Source organism: Coloeus monedula (genome assembly GCF_965178545.1).
Source record: "Coloeus monedula genome assembly, chromosome: 14".
NCBI lineage: Eukaryota > Metazoa > Chordata > Aves > Passeriformes > Corvidae > Coloeus > Coloeus monedula.
Genome location: NC_138794.1, coordinates 19,245,062 through 19,268,290, shown reverse-complemented (window position 1 = coordinate 19,268,290; position 23,229 = coordinate 19,245,062). Strand labels below are relative to the sequence as shown.

General features: G+C 63.7%; 1 protein-coding gene across 1 annotated transcript; it reads right to left on the bottom strand.

The window, feature by feature from the left end:
- Positions 1-1,120: 1,120 nt before the first annotated feature.
- Positions 1,121-22,918, bottom strand: SEMA7A (semaphorin 7A (JohnMiltonHagen blood group)). Its single transcript, XM_082290591.1, has 14 exons — positions 22,778-22,918; positions 9,731-9,864; positions 9,020-9,070; positions 8,605-8,700; positions 8,425-8,509; positions 7,865-7,975; positions 6,737-6,876; positions 6,281-6,459; positions 6,042-6,150; positions 5,612-5,810; positions 4,717-4,832; positions 3,988-4,139; positions 3,587-3,654; positions 1,121-2,766 (listed from the first exon to the last, which is right to left on the bottom strand). Exons 1-14 carry the CDS (start codon positions 22,890-22,892, stop codon positions 2,420-2,422), a joined length of 1,902 nt encoding a protein of 633 aa, XP_082146717.1. The 5' UTR covers positions 22,893-22,918; the 3' UTR covers positions 1,121-2,419.
- Between the last annotated feature and the right edge of the window lie 311 nt (positions 22,919-23,229).

Below are 23,229 nucleotides of genomic sequence, written 5' to 3'. Positions count from 1 at the left end.
CTGCGCAGCCCCTGTGCGTGTCCCTGTCCCCCGGGCGCTCCAGGCTGTCCCCGTGCTGCTCAATCCCGCGCTCCCAGCCGGATGTTCGGGCAAGGAAAGGGATTTTGGGGCAGCCAAACTGGAATTATCGCTGCCTGCGCCCCGCTCCGCCCCGTTCCGGGGGGCTCAGCATCACCTTCCAACCCTCGCGCCCGGGGGTTCCGGGAGGGATTTCGGAGCTTTGGGGTCCCAGCTGGGAATGGGAACAGCTCGGTGTCCGTGCGCAGCACCCGAAAATTCCCTCTGCGAGCTGGGCTCCTCTCATTTCCCATCCCACGGCGGGGCGGGGGCTGCCAAAATTCACACTCGCGGTTCTGGAACCCGCCCGCTCGCGGCTCCTGCCGCCTCCCTTGCCGCAAGCTGCCAGCGGGAATGCTGTGCCAAAGCCGGCGCTGGGGAGGGAAGGAGGCAAGGAGAGGTTTCGCTTTCGGCTGCCAAAGCCCCCCCTGTGCGGATCAGGGAGCTGCGGGTCCCCTCAGTGTCCCCAGCGCCGCAATCCCGGGGTGCAGCACGGGACAAAACCGCCCATCCCGAGAGATTTCCCTGCGGGAAAAGGCCCGGCAGCAGCTCCAGGAACAGCCAGGCATGGACGGGGATGAGCCCCGAGCCGGGTCTGCCTTTGTGCCGCGGGGCTCGACGGAGCTTTGCGGCAGCGAGGCGAGGCTTTGTTTTCTCCCGCCGTTGTTGGCACCTTCCAGAACCCCGAATTCCCGTTCCCTGCCCCGCTCCAGCCCCAGCCCGGTCCTTTCCCCCCGCAGCACCAACCACGGGCTCGCTGATCCCTAAAATCAGGAGCGTCCCGCGCGGGAGGTGAGGGGATGGTTCCCCATCACGGAACCCCGCCGCTGTCCCCTTCCCTCGCTTTCCAGGGGTGCTGCTGACACCCCACGTTGGATTTTCCAGCGGGAATTTGCTCCTGGAAGGCGCCAGCCTGAAGCAGGAGCAGCAAACGCAGGGCTGGGGCTGCTGCTGGAGAGAACAGGACGCGGAAAAAGGCGAGGGGAGATCCTGGCCCCCACCATTCCCAGTGAGCAACACGGCGCTGAGCTGCTTTTTTCCACTCTTTATTCCAACCGTCCACTTTGGTTACAGGTCTGAAAGGGGATTTTTTTTTGTTGTTGTTGTTGCTGTTTTTTGGTAGCTGTCGTGGTGCTTTCATTTTAATTGTCCTCTCCTGCAATCCGCCCCCACGTGCTGTAACGTTATAAAATCCTACGGTACAGTAATGAGCAGTCGATATAATAAATATCTGTTAGTCCACAAAGTTAAAGTGCTTTGAGAAGGGCTGTAAGAAGCTCTATCCTAGACTCGGGATGGGGGAACATCTCGGGAATGTAGTGCAGTAGGAAGCTCTGGCCCGCTGTCCACGGGGTGTGGACGGGGCACCTCCCCTGGCCCCGAGGCCCCGCGGGCTCCCCTGAGTGAGCGGGCCCGGAGCAGGAGCCGGGACAGGCATTGGAAGCACGGCCCGGGGCCGGGAGAGGTTTGGACAAGGAGTGGGATCCCCCTGTGCAGGGAGAGCATCCCGATTTTTCACAGTTTAGTCTCGCTCCGAGACCTCCGAAAGCGCGAGGGAAGCGAGCCCCGGGCCCGCCCCGGCCCCAGGCTCGGGGGACAGAGGCAGAGCCCCCGCGCCGCCCTGAGATCCACGGCCGCTTTCCCTGAGGACGCCTGGTCCCTGTCCCGGGGAGCGGGGTGGGCGCAGGGACGGCCCCGCTGCCCCCGAAAATGCCCCTCAGCTGCCCGCAGAGGATTTGTGCGTCTCCAGCGTCTCCCCAGCGCCTCCCGCTCCGCTCTGGGCTCTGCTCCCACCTTCCCTTCCCGTCCCTTCGGCCCGGCCCACCCCACACCCCCAATCCAGTCACCTTCCGAGGCTTTTCCATGCAAATTCCCAACGTGGCGCCGGCCCCCGCCGGGTTTTCCAGCGCCGATTCCCAACCTCCCTCCCACACCAAAGCCGGCTGCAAACAAAACACGACAAACCGAGCCCCCGAGCTCCGAGCCCTCCGGAGCGGGTGGGGGTGTCCCAGCTGCTGCCAACCCCAACAGTATCCATGAAAACCTTGGGAGGCAGCGACCCCCGCTGGGACCCCCCGGTGCGGAGGCCGAGGGCCGGCTCCTCCTCCTCCTCTTCATCACATGCAAGGAGTGGCCGCGCCCTGAGGATCAGTGCATGCATCGCTGGACATCCGCGATCACGGAGCCGCCACCGCTACGGCCACCACCGCGCGTCCCCGAGCCCTGCAGTCCCACCCTCCTCCCGAGGCTCTTCCAGCGAGGCCAGCGTGGAGAAGGTGCTGCTCCCTCGGGGAACAGCTCAGTGTCCGAGCAGCTGCAGAAATCGGGGATCCGCTGCGGGGGCGAGCGGGACGGCGCAGCGTCAGTGGAAGAGCTCGGCCAGGGCCACCACGAGCAGCAGCTGCAGCCACGAGGCCAGCGTGGCCGTGGCCCGGCCCTTCTGCGACTGGAAGCGCAGGCGGTCGAGCAGGCGCTCCTTGACCAGCGCCTGGCGGAAGCCGTCCTCCTCGGACACGCAGACGTAGTGGCCGTAGTGCTCGCGGCGGACGCTGGGGATGAAGTGGAAGCAGTCCTGCTGCGGGCGCGACGTGTTGCAGCTCTTGATGAGCACGTCCTCGTGGTACCAGTTGTAGGTGGCGTAGTGGGACTCGATGGAGCAGTTGAGGTAATAGCGGGAGAAGGGCATCACCGAGATGTTCCGGAAGTCGTCTGCGGGGACACGGGGCTCAGGGATGGCCAGGAAGCACGGATTGGGTTGATGGGGTGGTGCCCGTGGCAGGAGGGGTGGAACTGGAGGGTCTTTAAGGTCGCTGCCAGCCCCAACCACCCCGCTGCACGTAAGGAGGCAGCCCACGGCTGGTGAAGGCCGCAGGACTTTTCTGCCGGTTTAACCCTTCCCACCCAGCTCGGAAAAATGATTTCTGCTCATTCCAGCTCGGTGTGTTGATTGCAGGGGCATTCCCAGTTCCCCAGCGACACCTCCCACCACCCAAAGCCATCCAAAGCCATCCAAAGCCACCCAATGACACCCAAACTTATCCAAACCCACCCAAATCCACCAAAAGCCACCCAAATCCACCCAAACACATCCAAACGCACCCAAATCCACCCAAACTCATCCAAACCCACCCAAACCCACCCAAACTCATCCAAACTCACCCAAATCCACCCAAATCCACCCAAACTCATCCAAACACATCCAAAGCCACCCAAATCCACCCAAAGCCATCCAAACACACTCAAACTCACCCAAACCCACCCAAACCCACCCAAACTCATCCAAACTCACCCAAACCCACCCAAACACATCCAAACTCATCCAAACTCATCCAAACCCACCCAAAGCCACCCAAATCCACCCAAACCCACCCAAACTCATCCAAATCCACCAAAGCCACCCAAATCCACCCAAACACATCCAAACTCATCCAAATCCACCAAAACCACCCAAACCCATCCAAAGCCTGGAGAATCCACCAATTCCTGCCCCAACCATGCCCTGGTCCTACAGCTCAGCACCTCCACGTACCTTCCTTGACATCCCCCCTCTGGCAGCTTCCTTGCCACGAGTCCAAGTTCAGGTTCTGGAGCACCTCCCTAGGGGATGGGAATGGGAATAAGCACCAACAGAACATCGGGAAGCGGCATTTTGGGGGCAGGAATGCCCCAGATGAGTGGGATGAGTGGGAAACTCCGTCCCCATCCCAATGTTGGAAGGTTGGAGATGAGCAACGTGAGGCCCAGCAGCGAGGACAGGGGTTGGGCGCTCAGAACCCTTCAAGAGAGGGAGGGGTCGGTGCAGAGTGCCCCAAACTTTTGGGGACAGCGCAGACACCCCAAACCCACGCACGGCCACGGCCCGGGAGGGGACCGCTGAGGGTGTGGGCGTTTGTCCCGTGGGATCAGGAGGTCGGGGTGGCCACCACGCACCGGCTGAGGGCCAGCGAGAGGCAGGAGCCGTTGGCCCAGCCGCAGTAGGGGTCCCGGGCCAGCACGCAGCTGTGGCAGTTGTTGCGGTACGCCCCGCACATGGCCATGGGCAGCTCCAGGACGCGGCTGCTGGAGCCCACGTACAGCACGGCCTGCGGGAGGAGAGCACAGGGAACGGTCATTCCACATCCCAGGGACAGCCGGGGAGGGGCAGGAAGGAGCTGGAGCTGCTGGAGGGAGGCCACGGAGCTGCTCCGAGGGTGGAGACCCTCTGGAGCCAGGCTGGGAGAGCTGGGGGTGTTCACCTGGAGAAGGGAAGGATCCGGGGAGAGCTCAGAGCCTAAAGGGGCTCCAGGAGAGCTGGAGAGGGACTTGGGGGTGACAGGACACAGGGAATGGCTCCCCACCTCGAGAGGGGAGGGATAGGTGGGATATGGGGAAGGAATTGCTCCCTGTGAGGGTGGGGAGGGGCTGTGGCAGAATTCCCAGAGCGGCTGTGGCTGCCCCTGGATCCCTGGCAGTGCCCAAGGCCAGGCTGGACAGGGCTTGGAGCACCCTGGGACAGTGAAAGGTGTCCCTGCCATAGTGGGGTGGGACTGGGCGATCATTAAAGGTCCCTTCCAACCCGAAGAATTCCATGATCCCACTCCCAGCCCCCCATGCTGGCGCTGACCCCTCTGTCCCAGCCTGACCAACCCTCCGCCCTCCTGCCCTGGAGCAGGGACCCACCCTGGCGTGGTCCAGGATCATGGACTGGATGGGGTCCTTGTTGGGGAACACCTGGATCTCCATGACGTTCTGCACCCCGTCCGGCAGCTCCACCACCTTGTGGATGGAGCCCTTGTCTGGGAAGAGAGAGGGATCCCGAGGGGAGGTGACAGTGCCAGGAGGAGCCTGCCTGGGTTCCCGGCGCCCAGAGAGGGCAGGATTTTCCCCGGAGCAGCCTCCCGAGGGAATGGGGCTCGGGAATCCTCATGGATTCCCCGTTCCCAAGCGGATCCCTCCTCCCGCTCAGCTGGTGAAGCCCAGCCCGTGCCTGGGTCAGGGACCCCCGGTGACCCCGTGTGCATCCCACAGCCCTTCCCGCTGGATCAGCCTTCCCAGGGGGACTCTGCGGGGCGTTTTCCAGGATTCTGGAAAATCAGACCAACAGGAGCACTCGTGGGCCCTAATCCGACCCCAGCCACCCACCGAGAGCCGGTGTCCGGTTCTCCTGCAGCTCCTTAATCACAGATCGGGGATTTAAATCCCTGCAAGCCCCTCCACGAGCGCCGGAGAACAGATCCCAGCACGGAGCAGACGGAGGGACGAGCCCAGCTCGGGGAAGCGCCGGGAAACGATGGAGCCGCTCCTTTCGGGAAGGATTTCTGCTCCACCCCTGGGGCGGGCTGTGCCCCCCTCCCCGCTGGCAGCGGCCCCTCCGGGCCCCTCCCCCGTGCCTGGGACGCTGCCTGGAGCCCGGCTGTGCCCACGCAGCCAGGCTGGAAGCGTTCGGCTGTTCCCGGGACTTGGCAGCTCCCGCCTGCCTGACGAGCATATGCCAGGCTGGGAACGCAGCCCCGGCGCCGCCCCGCTCCCCCCGGGCGCTGTCCCCTCCCCCGGGCGCTGTCCCCGCTGGTGGTACCTGTGGCCAGGTAGAGCACGTTGTAGCGCTGCCCGTCGCCCGCGGCCACCTCGTGCACCCCGATCTTCTGGTAGCGGTGCTTGTTGTGGAACAGGGGGCTCCTGGAGGGCGACAGCGGCTCCACGCGCTCCTCCACCTCGGGGTGGCTGTCGGCGATCTTGAACGTCTCGCTCGGGGTGTGCTGCCCGGAGGGGACGCACTGCGGGCAGAGGGGACAAAAGGCGCCGTCAGAGCCGGCAGGGACAGTCCCGGGGCTGTTGTCTCTGGGCCCGTGCCAGCTGCCGCTGAGATGCTCCCTCCCCGTGCTTTCCATGCCGGGGTCAGACCTTATCCAGCCTCCTCCCACTGCCAGGGCTCGTCTCCTTCGCGCAGTGTCCCCTCCCCTGCCCCGCGGGCCCTCCCGGCCTCGGGACCCCCGAACCCCCGTCACCTGGCCGGGTTTGACCTCCGGGGTGGGGCCGGTGTAGCCTTTGAGCCGGGATGTCCGGAACACGTTGTCGATGTCCCCAAAGGAGTAGACACAGACAGCAGAGCTTCCCCTGAGGGGACAACGACAGGGTCAGGGGGACAGTGGCCGCCCCCTGGCTCTGTCCATGGCCGTGCCTGCTCCGGCTGTTTTCCAGAGGGAGAAGAGGGCTGGAAGGAAGGATTTGGGACAGGGCCCCTCACCAGGTGTTGGTGAAGAGCCCGTAGACCTTGGAGCGCCGCCAGTCGCCCGCGGGGACGAAGAAGACGTCCTGCAGCCAGTTGAAGTTGCCCTTGGTGACGGGGTCCACGCAGATCAGCGTGGCCTTGAGGAACGTGGTCCACTTGGAGGCCGAGAGGGAGCTGGTTCCTCCCTTGTCCTCCTGGGGGACAGGGACAGCGGGGAGGGGGTCAGGGCTTGGCGGGAACACCCCAAACCCCCATCCCGAGGAATGAATTGGGAACTGCGGGATGCTGCAACACCCCAGCGAGACGGAGCAGGGAGTTCTGTTCCCTGCGAGGCTGAAGGACGTGGCCGTGCCCACCCAAAGTCGGTGTCACAGGGGCCAAACCGAGCCTGGCTGAGCCCAGGGGAGCTGGCACATCCCCTGTCACCCCCGGAGCTGCCCTGGCTCCCGGCCCGCCCCATCCCCGTGGTACCTTACACAGCTGGGCCACCCGCGAGATGTTCCTGGGCGCCTCGGGGCTCTTGTCGGGGTTGTCCTCGCGGAAGAAGTAATAAATCTTGTCCTGGTGAGGCTCCTCGTGCCTCAGCGTGGTGGCCTTGACAAACTGAGGGTCTGGGGAGGGAAGGGACAAAGCCTGAGCCACACGGATTCCATCCGGGAAAGCCGCCGGTGGGGACAGGCCGGGGAAGGGGACAGAGCAGCGCCCCAGGGCAAGGACAGCTCCCAGCCCAGCCTCCCCCTCGCCGCCCCCTTCCCGGGGCTTCCCACTGCTCCGCCTCCCGCCCGACCCCACGGACTCATTCCCGGCAGGGAACAGCTCCCTGGAGCCGCCTCGGCAGCCAAGGAAAGCCGCGTCCCTCCTCGCTCTGGGAGCTGTTACGGGAAGGAAGGACCCCTCAGGAGGAGGAATGCGCGCTGTTTGTCGGGAAAACCCCGTGATGCCGCTCCTATTAATACAGCCCTGCCACGCCGGGCGTCCCTGGGTCCCTCTGAGCATCCTTAGCTGCTGTTCCCATGGCAGAGAACGTGCCGGGATCAGAGCGCTGCTGTTCCCAGGGCAGGGGCTCTCCCGGGATCAGCCTGGCAGCCCCGGGGCTCTCAGCTCTGCTTTGGTTTCCCCTCCCTGCTGCCGCTTCAATTCAGTTTTTCCCCAGCGATCCCCCATTTCCCGGTGTCCCCGGGAAGCCAGCGCAGCCCCGTGGAAGCGGAGCAGGCTCCTGTCCCCATGTCCCCACCCTGTCCCCAGCGTGCCCCTGCCCCAGTTTCACTCCAGCCGGGTTTGCCCGGAGCCCCTGCTCGCAGTGGAAGTTGCCCAACGCCTCGGGGCAGCTGCCGGGCATTTTGCACAAGCCCATTTCCTTCCCCGTGCCAGAGGGACTGGCCAGCCTCATTTCCCATTCCCCGCGGAGGGGGAAGTCACTCCTGAAGCGGTGACATTCCCCCAGCTGCAGGGGACAGCTGCCTGGCACCGGGGGCACCTGGCCAGCCCCCACCGCAGACCCCAAATGAGAAGCTCCGGAGCTTCTCCTGCCCCAGCTGGGCACAGGGGATGTTCCCAGAGTCCGGCTGGGATCCCCCAGCGGGAGCGTCCCCCACTCACTCTGCATCACCGTGTCGCTGGTGTAGAGCTCTCCGCCGCCCCTGACGCGGCGGAAACGCGGGATCTTCCCGTTCTGCTGGCTCTTCTTGATGGTGGAGTAGATGTCCTGGCCTGCGGGACACAGGGATTGGGGAGAGGAGAAGGAATGAGAGCAGCCGGGACTCCCCGGGCATGTGGATTCACAGAGATGGTGGATATGGAACAGGACCCTCCGTCCTGCCAGGGCTGCCCCAATCCTTAAAGGGTGCCAGGGGAAGATTCTTGGGAAGGATCCTCACCTGTCCCCCCTGCCAGGCCTGGAGTGGTGGGATCACTGCAGGCCCCCCCTTTCGAAGGTCCCTCCCACCCCAAAACATTCCTGATTCCCAACGTTCCTCCCATGCTCCAGGTGGGAATATCCATGCTCTGTCCCAAAGGGATGGAACAAGGAGCGCTCGGGCCACCCAGAGCAGGGGACAGAGCCCTCGGAGCAGCCTCAGGGGCTCCCTGTTTGTCCCAGGGAGTTTTTGCGCACAGCAAAACCACTGGAAAACGGGAGAAGGGGAAAACATCCATCTCACCATCGACGACGACGAGCGTGTTGGAGTCGGGGGTGAAGGGAGCGATCCCTCTCCCATCCCAGGGCGGGCTCTCCTTCCTCTGCGTCTGGGGAAGGACACAAAGGGATCCTGAGTGGGATCGGGCCCTGCAGGAAGCGGGAGGCCGGGTTTTCCCTGCCCGGCTGGGGGAAGGATCCCTACCACATTCCAGCAGGTGGGAGCACAGGCGCCGGTCCCGCACACCAGGAGCCCGTCCCCGTACTGCTCCACCAAGGTCAGGTAATTCCGGCTGTCCTCCTGCCGGGGGGAGAGGAGCCTGGGAATGGCGCCGCAAAGCCCCCGGCACCGCACGGCTTCCCAGATTTTACCTGGATCTTCCCGGGTCTCCTCACCCAGAGGGAGCTTGTGAGGAGCACACACAGCTCCTTCACCCCAGATCCTCCAGCCCTCCCCATCCCGCTGTTCCCAAATCCTCCAGCACTCCCCATCCCACTGCTCCCAAATCCTCCAGCGCTCCCCATCCCACTGCTCCCAAATCCTCCAGCGTTCCCCATCCCACTGCTCCCAAATCCTCCAGCACTCCCCATCCCGCTGTTCCCTCAGGGGTGGGACTTACCAAATTCCCAGACATCACGCACTGGCCTTCATTTTTCACTGGGAACTCTTCCTAGGATAAAAGAGAGGAAAATGCTTCCATTCCCGCTCTCCCAAGGCCGGCAGGCGTGGGCTCGGCACCCTACAAGGTCACCAAGCACTTCAAAGTGTCCTTGTCCCCCCCCCCCCCCCCCCCCCGCGTCTGAAATCCCTTGGGAAGGCCAGGCTGGATCCCAGGAAGGATGGGAAGAGTGAGGTAGCCCGGGCTGCTCTCCAGAGGGGTCGGGAAGAGGATTGGTCCCTGTGGGGACGGGAACCGCAGCATTCTGGGAACACCAAGGGAAGGGTTTGGGCCCAAACTTCACTCAGTGGCTGGGAAGGATGAAACAGGGTCAGGACGATGCCCAACGCGGGGTTTTCCTGCTCCCTGAACTCCCTGCCTGGCTCGGAGCTCCCAGCCTCGGAGGAGCAGCTCCGACAGCGGGGAAGAGCAGGATCGTAGCTTCTCCCCAGTGACGGAACCGAGCGTCACTGCTCACACTCCGAAAAGCACCCCTGGCTGGAATCGCCCTCCCTTGTGGGGCAGCAGGATCACACCCAGGGAAGAACCCACCCGTGGCCGTTCTTTCCGGGCGGGATGGAGCCGGCTGGGCAGAGAGCCGGGAATGTGGGCGGGGAGATGGGTCCCGCACACGTTTGTAGGGCTGTGGGGCCGCTAGCAGAGCCTCCTCACCGTGTAGTTCTCGCGGCTTGCAAAGTCGTAGTAGTAGAGCCTCCCCTCGCCCCCGACGAAGATGGAGGAGGTGTTTTCCTGGTGGAAGAACACCGGGAACCTCTCCCTCCGCGGGAACACATATTCCTTGGCACCTGGGGACAGCACCGGCATCAGGGAGCGGCTGTGGGAGCCCCCGGTGATCCCCTCCCTTCCCGTGCCCTTGAGGAAAAGCAGTGCGCGGGGCTGGGGCCCTCCGGGAGGGTCGGGAAAGGGACAGGAGGCTGCTGGGCTCCAGCCATTGTCCCCTGGTCCCCGGGGCCGGGAGAGCTCCACAATGGAGAGAGGAAGCCGGGGAATTGCGGCAGGAGCTGCGATTGCAGGAGTGGGAGCTTGGAGTGCCGCCGCAGCCCCGGCTCGGAGCGCTGCCTCCCCGCATCCAGCACCGCCCGCATGCCAGCTGTGGGATCAGGGATCCCTCTCCCACCCTGGCAGCCTCTCCAGGCAACGCCAGAGAGATCTGGGTCCTGCACCTCCTTCCCAGGGCCAGGAGGGATGGACAGGGCTGGGATTGCCAGGAGGGATGGACAGGATTGGGATTGCCAGGAGGGATGGACAAGGTTTGGATCCCCAGACCAGAGCCCAGGTGGGACAGGGGAACCTAAAGCCACAACTCCCGGGGCTCCGTGCCTCAGACAGGAACCAAAAGTGGCTGCAAGGCCCCAGACGCCCCAGCTGGGAGCAGAGCCGCCCGTCTGCCCCTGCCCTTCCTCTTTCACAGCCCGGCTTTTCCAGCTCCCCTTCCCTACAAACCCCGCCGTTCCTGCGTGCCCAGCGCGGCTGCGGGAGGCTGGCCCTGTGCTGCAGGGGGGACTGACCCCTCCGGGGTGTCTGCTGTCCCCTCCTGGTGTCTGCTGTCCCCTCTGGGTGTCTGCTGTCCCCTCCCGGGTATCTGCTGTCCCCCCATGGGCTCCTCGGTCCCGCAGCCACCCCTGGGCACCCCAGCCTGCCGAAGTGCTCGGGGATGGCAGCACAGGGATCGCTCCAGGGATCAGGGCTGCCCTCTGCCCCGGAACTCCGAGGCCGGCATTCCTTCTTTTTCCTTTCCCAAAGAGAGGGGCCTCTGCCCTGGGAGCGCTCCCAGCGCTCAGCCAAAGGCCGGGAGAGGCCCTGGAGCTGGCAGCCGGCACCGCGGGGCGATTAATCAGCGGCACGTGGCTCTCTCTATTTACAGGGCTGACACTTGGCAGGGCCCGGGCAAGCCCTGCCCGGCCCGGCGCTGCCTCTGCCCCGCTGAGCCAAAAGGGAAAAGGCCGATTAGAGGTCACCGGGGCCGCTGAATTCTCGCTGGCTTTGTGGGGTTATTGCCACCTCCTCGGGGTCCCTCATCCCTGCGGGGTTAAACGGGCAGAGTTTTCCCAGCAGGGCTTGGGGAAGCTGCCAGAACCCCCCAGGTCTGGTTTGGGAAGGGCTGTGGGGACACAGTGAGGGGACACCTCCATGTCGCCTTCCCCTTGGGACCCTCAGCCCGGCTGGATCCCGGTCCCTGCTGGCCCCTGTGCCCTGCCCAGCCTTCCCTGCCCCTCCCGTGTCCGAGGACTCGGAGAAGCTGCTGAGCCTGAGCTGGAGGAGCTGGCACGGAGTCCTGCAGGATGACTCTGCAGCCGGGCCTGCCCTCGGCCAGGCTCGGTCTCAGCCTGCCCAGGAGAGCAATAATCCCCTTTTCACCCTCTCCCTTCCCACAGCCCTCGCAAATCCCACTCCCGGGCACCCCAAAGAGCTGTGAGCCCATCACCAGCACAGCCCGAGCAGGTCTGGCCAGACCTCACTGAACTTTACTCTCGTTTGAACCTCCAGCCCCAAAATCGCTGCTAATCCAGGCAAATCTCCACCCGCAGCTCCTCCACCTCCCCCGTTCCACACTTCTCTCCTGCTGCCCTGGGGCTCCTTTGGAGCCTCTTCCCGACCTTGCCCGAGCCGGGCGAGCCGTGCTGAGCTGAGAGGCCGCGCTCTTCTCCAAAGACCGAAAACAAACCAGCCCCAAACAATCCCTTGGCCGGCGCCAGCGCTGTTGTTTATCCTGCAGCTCCCCGGGGACCGCTGTGAATCACGGAGAGAGAACAGCTCTGCCAGCCAGGGCCCTCCAGCGCGCCTGGGCTGAGCTCTGCGCTGCCAATGGAGGCTCCAAAGGCTTCCAGGAGCGCCTACTGGGGTCCCTCTGTGTCTGGGGCAGCCTTGCAGAGCTGGTCCTGAGTCCGGCTCTGCCTCCAGCGGCTCGGATTAGGGAAGTGGTTTGATCCCCTTCTCCCCTGGCAGGGTGCGGGAGCAACCCTGCACCCCCAAACTGGGGTGTCCGGGGTTTGAACACCTTCAAGAGATGAGGATGAGGAGGCAAAGGGCATCTGGTGGCCCACAGGACGGTAAAATCATGGCATTGTTTGGGTTGGAAGAGACCTTAAAGCTCATCCCGTTCCACCCTGCGCCAAGGGCAGGGACACCTCCCACCATCCCAGGGTGCTCCAAGCCCCGCCCAGCGTGGCCTTGGACACTGCCAGGGACGGGGCCATGTCCCACTGTGTCCCCAAAGAATGAGACGTGTCTCCCCTGGTGGATCCAAAGCTGCTTTTGACACTGGGAAGAAAGAAAGGTTCGTCCCCTTGGAAAGGGGAAGGCTTGACCCTGCCGTCACCCTCGCTCCCAAATCCAAGCCCGGAGCTCTAGGGGACACAGGGCTCATTCCCAGAGCCTGGCTGACCCCGCCGAGCCCCTGTGCCCGGCATTTGCTGCCAGCCCCACGCCGGCGCAGGAATCAATGGCACCGCTGTCCGTGGAAATGTCCCTGCTCCGGCGGCGTGAATGGGAGAAAGGGCGGCTTTGTGCTCGGGAGAGCTCCACGCCAGAGGGGAGGGGAAGCATCAAATCGGGGAGAGAGGCAGCCCGGCGCATCTCGGAAGGATGCCTGGGGGTGAGGGAAGGGAGCAGGGAAGGGAAGCGGGAGGTGCTCCGGATGCGAGGCAGAGAAGGGAGCAATCCCGCCGCCCATCTGGGCACAGCTTTGTGACTCCCTGTGGGCCCAAAAGCCCCTGGAGAAGCACCAGAGCGTCCCAGCGCATCCCAGAGCCGGCTGCTCCCACCTCCGGAGCAGAGGGGCAGCGTGGGCTGCAGCCTCTCCAGGCGAGCTCCATCCCCCGGCCCGGCTGGGGCTGAGTCAGCACCGCCTTCCCGCTCCTCGCTCCAGCATTCCCGGCTGGCAGCGGCTCCCGCAGCCCAGACGCTCCTTAGTCACCGGCTCGCGCCGCTCCCGGCTCCGGGAGGGGGGAGTTCTGTGGGAATGCTGGTGCTGGGGCAGTCCGGAACGGAGGTGACGGCTCCAAATCAGGAGCTGAGATGAAGCTCGGGAGGAATGAAAGCGGGAGCAGGATGAGAGCAGAACCCGGCAGGTTTCGGGAGCTGATCCTTTGCTTGCTGCCCACAAACTCCTTCTAAGAGGGAATCACCTTGGAATATGAGGTGGGAGAGCAGGGTGTGGACTCTGCCTGCTCCCTGGGATTGCCCGCTCCCGGAATTTCCTGCTCCCTGGAATTGCCCGTTCCCACACGGCACCTGCGCTATCCCGAACTCTCCTGCCGCTGCCGTGGGACGAGGACACGGGGCCGGGCCGCCAGCACATGGAAAATCGGGATTCACGCAGGGTGGGGCCGCCAGCACATGGAAAATCGGGATTCACGCAGGGTGGGGCCGCCAGCACATGGAAAATTGGGATTCACGCAGGGTGGGGCCGCCAGCACATGGAAGATCGAGATTTACGCGGGGCCGGGCCGCCAGCACATGGAAGATCGGGATTCACACGGGCGCAGTGACGAGCCCTGGCAGCGCGGCAGAGGCAGCCGGGTCCCGGCGCCGCCGCGTTCCCGACGCCCCGGCAATCCCGCCGGGAATTGTCGCCGCAGCGCGTGGCAGCGCTGTCACTCACGGTGGCCCCGATGGCACCGCCACCTGCTCCGCTGCCCGCGCAGCGCACGGCGGGCACGCTCCTGCCTCCGCCAGCGCTCGCAGCCCTCCCCGCTCCAAACATTCCCTGGCTTGGATTCCTTCCTTCCCTTTCCAGGATCCCGACCCCGATGACAGCGTTCCGGCAGGGATCGGCGCTGGAGGCAGAAGGAAAAGCCGCCTTCCCGGGTTGACTCAAGGGCTGGGAATGTGGGAGTGTCCCCTGATGTCACCCCTGCACCTGCGCCCCAACCCCGGCTGAGTCAGGACGCTGGGCTCGCCGCATCATCCCACTGCTGGGAAATCCATCAGGAGCCGCCTGGATGCGGTGACAGCGGTCCCTGTCCCGCTCCCCCTTCCCCGAGGGAGACCGCAGGATGCGTGACACGCAGCTCAGGTCTGGTTTTCCCGGGAGTGTGATTCAGGCCGGCTGCCTGAGTCACCCCGGTTGGGGTCAGGGCTCCATCCCAGCTCCCGCACCGCCCCGCAATGCTGCTGGAGTTCTGGTATTCCCTCCGGCCAGGCCAGGAGGACAATCCCTGGATTTCCCACCTGCCTGGAGAAATACCAGCCCCACCATCTCCCCCAGCAGCCACCCCAGGGGGACGGGGACATCCCAGCGGGATGCCAGGGTCCCATCCATCCCTGGAGCAAGGCTGGATTCACCACAGCGTTCCCATCTCCGCTGCTTCCTCCCCAGCTCCACCATGGATGCCAGCAAGAAGCCAAGCTGCATTCTTTTTCCGTTTTTTTTTTTTTTTTTTTAGATGATCTATAAATTCCCAAATTGAGGCATTTCAGGAAGAGGAAATATGTCTCCAAGGAGCTGCTGTGCTAAGTTTTCCTTCCAGCGTGACTGTGCTGGAAGGGAACAAAGTGACACGAGGGAACAGTGTGACACCAGGCAGGCACCGCAGGGACAGGGAGGGGCTCCCCAGAGCCCTGCTCGCCCAGGAGCGTCCCCTTGCCGTGGGATGGATGCCCCAGGCAGGTTCCCGGAACCCGGCAGAGCCTGCAGCAACGGGGCTTTTTATAGGAACAAGCTGACTGCAAATGAGGAGTTTCAGGAGGAGCATTTTTTGGGGGCAGGTTTGCTCCGACCTGCCACGGAATAATGGAAGGGTTGCAGCTACGAGGTCCTGGCACGCTGCCACCGCCACCGCAGCTCGCGAAAAGTCACTCATTTCACATTTCCTGGGAAGGTTTTCGATAAGGAGGCGAAACAAAAGTTGCAAGAGGCGAGAAATGCGGCGACACCACTTCCTCCCCCTGTCCCCTCCTGTCCCCAGCTCCTGCCGCCTGCGCCCTGCCCAGCTGCGCCCCAGGATCCCCGGGGCTGTGCCCTCGGACACCCCTCTGGAGAAGGAGAGGCCTGGAAGGGCTGTGGGATCACGCCATGGGGAACAGGGCAGCCCCGCAGCGTTTCGGTTCGTCCCGTGCCCCCACGTGAGTCATTTCTCAAAGCAGAAGAAGCAGAGCAGAACCGACACCTCCAGGTTCCTGTTCCGTCCCCCCAGCAGCTCCCAAACACCATCCCGGCCCCGATTTCACTCCCTCCCCGTCCCCCTCCCGCTCGGCTCGGAGCCGGCTGGGGCGCGGCCGCGAGCCGGTGCCTGGCACGGCTCAGGAGGGGTCGGTGCTTTCCTGCTCCGCCCTCTCCCTGAAAGGAGCAGGGCCCCCCGAAACTCCTGGGGAACAGCTGTGGGAGCCAGGCAGCCTAAAATCGCTGAAGCGAGGCATCCCCTGCTCCCGGTGGCCAGGGGAACACGCAGCTCCCTGCCGCGGGAAGCCCCAGCTCGTGTCCATCCCTGTTGGAATTCTCGGTCCCTTCCCACGTATCCCAAAGCCCGCCCCGCCTCTCCCGGCCCCGCGGGGCAGGGAAGGGCACGGGCCAGGTACGGCAGCGATGCTGCGGGCACAGCCTTGCCTCGGCCGCAGCTGCATCCCGGGAGCGTGCCCAGAAAGGATGGAGCAGTTAAATGGTTTCCCAAAGTGCTTTTCCATCAGCCCGGGGCGGGTAAAAGCCCTGCCCGGAATTTCCCCGTTCCCTCCATCCTGCAGGAAAGGCTGCGGTTCCCGAAAGCAGCCGGGCCGGGAGGGATGGACTGGGCTGTGGGCTGCTTTCCTTCCCATCTTCCAGCTGGGACCCGGGGGAAGATCCAGCGCCTCACTCAGAGCCAGCACAGCCGGGGAGAGGGGCTGGGGTGACACACAGCCCTAAAAACCCGCTAAGGGGCCCAGGAGCTTACAGGAAACCCCCAAAAGAGAGGTGTGAAAGGCCCGCGGGGAAGTGCAGCAGGGCCCCCACGTTCTCAGCCCCGCAGCCTGACCCGTCTCACGCCTCTCTCTCATTCCGAGATCCCGCCTAGGCCGGGCCCCGGGGCTCATCCGGAGTTTCTCATCCTGCCGTGCCCCCGAGGCAGTTTGGAGATGAGCAGCGATTCATCGCCCGCCAAGAAAGCTCCGCGTTCTCTCATCTCATCTTATCTCTGCCTCCCCAACGCTTCCGAGCTCCGGGAGGAAGGGCACGGCCTTGCGGGACCACCAACACCAACATCCTCCCTCAGCGGGGCTTTTCCACCCCTGCATTCCCAGCTGCCTCCCCACAGCACATCCCGCTCTTCCCGGGCTCCTTCCCCGCCCCAACCCCGCAGCTCCCGCACTCCCGTGGTGCTCGCTGTGCCCTGGAGAGATCCCTGCCATCCCCGGCTTTTCCGGGGCCGGGCAGACAATGGGGCCCGCAGGGATCCATCCCACAAAAGGCGCCAGCCCCCGTGAGATCCCGCTGCCCGCAGAGCGCTCTCGGAGCACACAAATGCGCTTTTTCAGAGCCACGCTCCAAAGGCGATATCCTCGCACGCCAAGCATTCCCGAGCTATTTCTGGGAGCGCCTGGAGGGGAGCTGGGGCAGGAATGGGGGGCGAAAAACCCTTTTGGGTTTGGTAACCGAGCTGCTGGGCTTGGGATTGCTCCGAAGCTCTTCTGGGAGCTGCGCTGCCAAGATCCCTGCTCCGAGCAGCCTCCGAGCCGGAGCTGGAATTGATCCCAAACACCCACTCAGCGGGCAACAAAAGAGACCCCTAACCCGCATCCCGGGGCGGGGGGGAAAGACGAGCCCTGGATTCAAAGCTCTGCTCGCCCCACGCTCCAGGAACGCTGGAATTCTCCCTGTGAAACACCCAATTCCTGGCTGCCGGGCTCGGCAGCAGTTCCATGAAGGCTAACACGGCCCCGCTCTCCCCTGCTCGCTCCCCCCGCCCCAATTATGCAGCACTGGAGCTGCAAGGCGAGGCCGGAGCCTTTGATTCCATGGATTTCTGCCATCCGGCAGGTCCGGCATTCCCGGCTGCCCCGGGGCCGAGCCGCTCGCTGCACCCCACGGCTCGCAGGGGCTAAATTTAGAGCCAGGTTTTGTGGCGTTCCAAAGGCTCCGCAGTGACAGTCCCAGGCGGGAGCTGGGAAGCGGCAGCCTGTGGTTATGGAATTTTATCCCGCGGCCGGCGGAACAATGGCACGAGCACCGCTGGATGTTGTGTGGACACAACAAAGGATGGCTTCAGCGGGACCTGCGAGCCGCTCCCACCCCAGGAAAGTCAGACCCAGGGATTGATTTCCCAGAAAAGGCCTTCCAGGGCCATCAACCAGCAGAACAACGCTGCTTAACTGGCTCCCCTAGCCCACCTCCCCGCAGCTGGAAAACCCTTCCCGGGCACGTTCTCCTTGCCCAGGGGTGGGCACAGGGCACGGCCGCCCGTGGAGCGCCCCAGGGAGGTCCCAAGGGAAGATCCAGAGGTTTTATCCCTGTGGAACACATGTGAGGTGTGCGTAGCGCAGGCCCGTCCCAGCGGGATCGGGGATGGCCCCGCCGTGCCCTTCCCGGTGGGATTGGGATCAGCCCCGCCGTGCCGTTCCCGGTGGGATCGGGATCAGCCCCGCCGTGTCCTTCCAGCGGGATCGGGGATGGCCCCGCCGTGCCCTTCCCAGTGGGATCGGGATCAGCCCCACCGTGCCCTTCCCGGTGGGATCGGGATCAGCCCCGCCGTGCCCTTCCCAGCCTCCTCCTGCTGCTGGAGGTTTCTCACACCTGCCAGGAGCTTCAGGTGCGTGCCAGCCCTGGGACCTTTTGGGTTTGTGCCAGGGAATGCCGCGGAGCGCTCCCCAGCACCCCCTCCCGCTGACCCCCCCGGCAGCCGGACACAGGATCCCCATTCCCCTCACGTCCAGCCCTGGCTGCAGCTCCGCATTTCCCAGACTTGGAAAGCCTCAGGGGCGGGAATGTGGAACCAGACACTCGGGCCAGACTTCCCGAAACTCCAAGAGCCGGGCAAAGCCGTGGGCAGGGCTGGGCAAGCAGCCCCAGGGCAGGTGTCCGGCCCAGAGTGGCCGTGAATTCCTCAGGGAAACTCCCAAGATTCCTGGAACTCGCGGTGCCCCCTCCCTCCCACAGCACCACACCCCAGAGAGGGGAATATCTGACCCCAGGGGATAACGAGACACGGGATCACCGCTGCAGGGGGACACTGACCCAGTGACCAGGGCTCAGGCCGGGGAGGGGACAGGTGACAGCAGCAGAGCTGTCGTTAAGGACGGGATTTGCGACCCAAAACCTGTCCCCCCACACCTAAACCACTCCGGAATTACGGCAGAGGCTCCCACATCCCGCGGCTCTCCCGCGGCGTTCTGGGTGGAGCTGGGACCGGCAGGAAAAGGGTGCCCGACAGGAGGAACGAGCTCTGTTCTTGGAGCAGCCAGGAATAGCCACATGCCACGGGACGGAGGTGGCTGCAAAGCCCTCCTCGCTCACCTCCCAGCCCTTTGGGTACGAGATCGCCCTTAAAAAAGCTCCTTCTAAAAGTACTCCGCACTCAGATTTATTTCGTGCTCGTGTTTAGATTTAGTTTGTGTTCCAGCACTCGGGTTTAAATTTAGTCTGTCCCATATAAGGCACCGAGTCTGACTGCATCACCCACAGAACACCTTTTCCCAGGCCATTTTTCAGCAGCTCTGTCCCCAAATTGGCTGGTGCAGAGCTGGGAAGTTGGTCAGGATTTGGCATCTGGCTCCCTATTCCAGCCACAACTTCCACCAGTCGTGCCCTGCCTGTTGTTTTTGTGTCGTGCTCTTGCAACAGGAGGTGCCTGTGATTCACTCCATTTGTTTGGTTTGCTTTTCTTCTTTTTCAATCAGTGCACAGCAAAATGTATTTTTCTTTCTTTTTTTTTTCCTCCTTTTTTTTTTTTTTTTTCCCCAACCAACATTTTCTGCTCCCAGCATCCCCCAACCCTGTGAACAGGAGAAAATAGCACTGCTGGGAAAGCGAGCAGCTTTCTCCTGGAAATGGTGATGCTCCGAGAGCTTGGTGGGAAAGTGTCCTACAAAGATGTTTCACACCCCGGGACCACAAAAAACCCAGAGATGCTGTCACTGAGGAGGAAAAGCTGCTGCTGGCACCGAAATTCCCTGGTTTGCCACAACAAGAAGAGATGAGGACCTTAAAGATCATCTCATCCCATCGTTCCCCCCCTGCCATGAGCAGGGACACCTTCCACTATCCCAGGTTGCTCCAGGCTCCATCCAGCCTGGCCTTGGGCACTGCCAGGGATCCAGGGGCAGCCCCAGCTGCTCTGGGCACCCTGTGCCAGGGCCTCCCCACCCTCCCAGGGAACAATTCCTTCCCAATATCCCATCCATCCCTGCCCTCTGGCACTGGGAAGCCATTCCCTGGGTCCTGTCCCTCCATCCCTTATCCCAAGCCCCTCTGCAGCTCTCCCAGAGCACTTTCCAGAAGGTTCTGTAGGGACACAGCTCCACGGCGCCGGGGCACGGAGAGCTCCCCGCAGAGCCCCCCCAGCCCTGCCGGCACAGCTTTCCCAGGCAAGGAGGCAGCCAAGCCTAGCAAAGCCCAGGAGCAGTTCCAGGCAGCCCAGGCAGGTTCCCAGAACTGCCATTCCAAGGGCTCGCTGTATCCCAGGACAGGCTGGAGCCAGCTCCCACCTCCGAGGCAGCCAAGGGTCAATTGGACAATCCTCCTGTTCCCTCGGGGAGCTGCTTATCCCAGCACCTGCTCCCTCCGGCTCCCCGCTCACCTGTTAATGAGCTGGGAATAATTAAACAGCCAGAGCCCATCCTACCCCGCAAATATCCGAGTTTTCCTTGGATCCCTGCACGTGTGGCTGAGCAGGGACAAATTCCTGAGCGTGGCGGCAGCTCCAGCCGAGCCCGAGCCGCGAAGGCCCCGGGCTGCAGCAGCCCCAGCCCGCCCGCAGGCTCCGTGCCACGCTCAGCGTTTTCACCGTGCTCGGTGACTTTCCGGTCAGGAGACAGCCGGGCTGCGGTGTCCCCTCCCGCTGCCACCCTCCCCGGGCCCGGGACACGCGGGATCGGTGCCAAGGAGCGAGAGCTCCGTGTGGGATGCGGCCGCACCTTTTCCAAAGCACAGCCCAGCGGGTCAGCGCTGCGCTGGGAAAATCCAGGCAGGCAGGGGAGGATGGGGAGGGAAGGGATGGTGGGAACGCGGCGTGCGGGGCTGGAGCACTGCGCCAGCCCGGCTGCTGAGCTCAGCCTGCCCCGCCGGCCTCAGCCCGGAGCGAACTCGGCGTTCGGATCTCCTTGAGGACACGGGGAAGGGCAGCGGCCCCGAGACAGCCCCGGGTCAGCTGAAAAAGGAACGAAGCAAGGGCCCTGCCAGCGACAATGACCCGAGGCACTCGAGAGCCCAGCAGTGATGTGGAGCTGACCTTTGCCGGGCTCCGCGAGAGGAAGGAATCCTGCAGAGTCAGGAGTGCGCGGCAGTGACCGCTTGCCCGCAGGGCCCGGAGCTGGCCACCTGTGCCGGCTGCTGGGAGAGCCCCAGGGGCCATGGAGCTGCGGAACACTGTGCTCCAAAGCGATGGGAATTACTAACCCAGGAGCACTGAGACAGGCCCACGGTGCTCCTTTGTCTGCAGGTCTGAGCTCAGGCTTGTGCCACCTCAGCCTGCGGACATTTAGTCCCAGTTTACCGCGTCCCCTCCCCTATTTCTTACTGGGAACTGGGGGGCAAACCAGCGGAGTGTTTCAGGGAGCTGCAGGGAGGGCAGGACTCTCCCTGGATCTGGCAAACCCAGGGAGACTCCAGGTGTCACCGAATCCACCACAAACCAGTCGAACGAGACTTTTGGTGTCACAGACTCGCAGGGCACGGTGCTGGCGAGGGGAGCGAGGCCGAGAGATGGAAAAGCAGCCGCAGCTTTGCCCGATTTCCTAGTGCGGGCAGGGAGGGATCCCTCCTGCGGAGAGCCTGGCTCTGCCCAGCCCCGCGGGTCCGTGCCCTCACCTGCTCAGGGCTGCAGCACGTGGAGGTGCCTTTGCCGAGCCGCATCCCCCGCTGCTGGTGCGGGGCTGTGGCGTGGAAGAAATTTAATTAGGGGAGAGCTGCCAGCTCCCGCAGAGCCCAGGGCCGGGGCCAGCCCTGCACCACTGCAAACGCAGCGCCGGGCCCGGAACGCCGCTCCGCATCCGGCCCCCACCGCCAGGAACGGGGGGCCGAGCTGCAGATCAGCCCTGCGGCTCCATCCCCCCGCACGGCGAGGGCTGGGCTCGGAGCGGGGCTGCAGCTGCAGCGGCCACGTGCTGAGCCCCCGCCGGCCCCGCTGAACATGCTGAGCTTTCACTGAGCCCGGAGCACGGGGAAGTTCGCCTGAGCCACAGCAGCCCCCGGGCCGTTTCTTCATCCTCCTCCTCCTCCTCCCCGCCCCCGTCCTTGGCGCACAGACCTACTTCGGAAGGGTAGAGGTTACACCAAGGAGCTGTTAAATAAATAGGACACGGCTCCCTCCCATTCCTCGCTGACTGCAATCCCTCTCGGCCTGGGGCCCTGCCGAGTTCTCCTGAATAATTAGAGACGCAGATAAGCGCAGAGTTAAACTGAGCAGGTGAGCATTCCAACGCTAATTGGTTTCGGTGACAGGTGCTGGCAGCCTTCAGTGCCACCCGGACTCAGGCGAGGGACAAACCGACAGCATTGTGCAGGGACACAGGTGGGGGACCAGCCACCCCATCCCTGCCTTCCCACTTGAAGCCACGCCAAACCCCGACACTTCCACCGCAGGGCCCGGGGAGATCTCCGTGGAGCAGCAGCTCCTGCCCCACTCCCTTTTCCCAGCCCCTTCATTTGCCTGCAGCCAGCACCGGTGACGCCATAGCGGAGCAGCCTCCCCTGCCCTGCCGGTGCCTCTCCCCTTTGTGTGACAAGGTGACAGGCAGAGGCCACCTCCGAGCCGCGCACACGGCCCGCGGCCCCCGCGCTGCCCGGGGAGGGCACCGCAAATGCCGGCAGAGGGCTAGCAGATGGCACGGAACGAGCCGGGAGAAACGGGTGTTCTCGGAAGTTGCCAGGGAATGAGGAGCACAGAGGAGCCCTTGTGCTGCAGAGCCCGGCCCGCCCGCCCAGCCAAAGCCAACGGGGTCTTTGTTCCAGCCAGCCTGGAGGGGATTCATCCCGGAGCTTGGGAAGCACGGGATAAAACCAGCGCCGACACAGCAGGCTCGGAGCTTGAAAACATTTCTTTGTTCGGCTTTGCGGAGATCCGATCTGGTTACAAAGTCCTTACGTGCCGTTTGTAAATTTTCCCGGAGACCAGGGGTCCTCGGCAAATATTTACTCACCAAACTCATCTGCAGCGAGCAGGGCGAGTTAAAGCAGATGAATAAGTGCATTAACTATGTAAATACACTTCTCGTTTCTGGAGAGCTGCAAGTTAGGAAATGCGCCCTGTGGCTGCCTCAGAGGTTTTTGACAGCCTTTAGTACGCCCAGCTGATAGGGGGGGAAAAAGCTGTTCGACAGCCTTTAATGTCCCCAGCTCGTAGGAAAACGCTTTTAAAGCATAAAAAAAGGAAAGAACAATCTAAAAATCCAATTAAAAGCCAGAAGCCCGAGCCCACAGGCGTTTTAGCTGAGTATAAGGAGAGCCAAAAGCCTCCCCGAGGAAACAAAAGAAATAAAAATAGACCGACTCTGCTCAAAGGACGAGAGCCAGGTAGGAAGGAGCCGGCGCAGGGAGCAGCCGCATCCCTTTGGGGACAGCCCGGGACTCACCTTGGGGAGCCGCGATGATCCTGGGGTTCACCTTGGGGCGCCCCGCTGCCCACGTGCCCAGCTGGCCGAGCCACAGGGCCAGCAGGAGGGCAACAGGCGACCTCCTCCAGCCCATTCCTAGTCCGGGAGCGAGCCGGGATCAGCAGCCGAGCGGGCTGACAGCTGCATCTGCCCGCTTACAAAGGGCTGGGAGCACCCGGCCGCAGCCAATGGCGGGGAGAGGGCGGGCCTTGCATCGAGAATAGAGAGAGCCCCGAGCCACTCGGATTAACACCTGAGCTCCGCCGCTCCGTCCCTGCAGCTTTTACGGGGGGCTTTTTGGTCTTTTTTTGGGTTTTCCTCCTCCTCCTCCTGCAAGGGGAAGGTGCGGGGGTTGGTGGCTTTGTTTCCCCTCGGGCTCTGGGAAAAGCCGCAGCTGGCCCGAGGTCTGTAAAGAACTTCCCCCGAGGGCT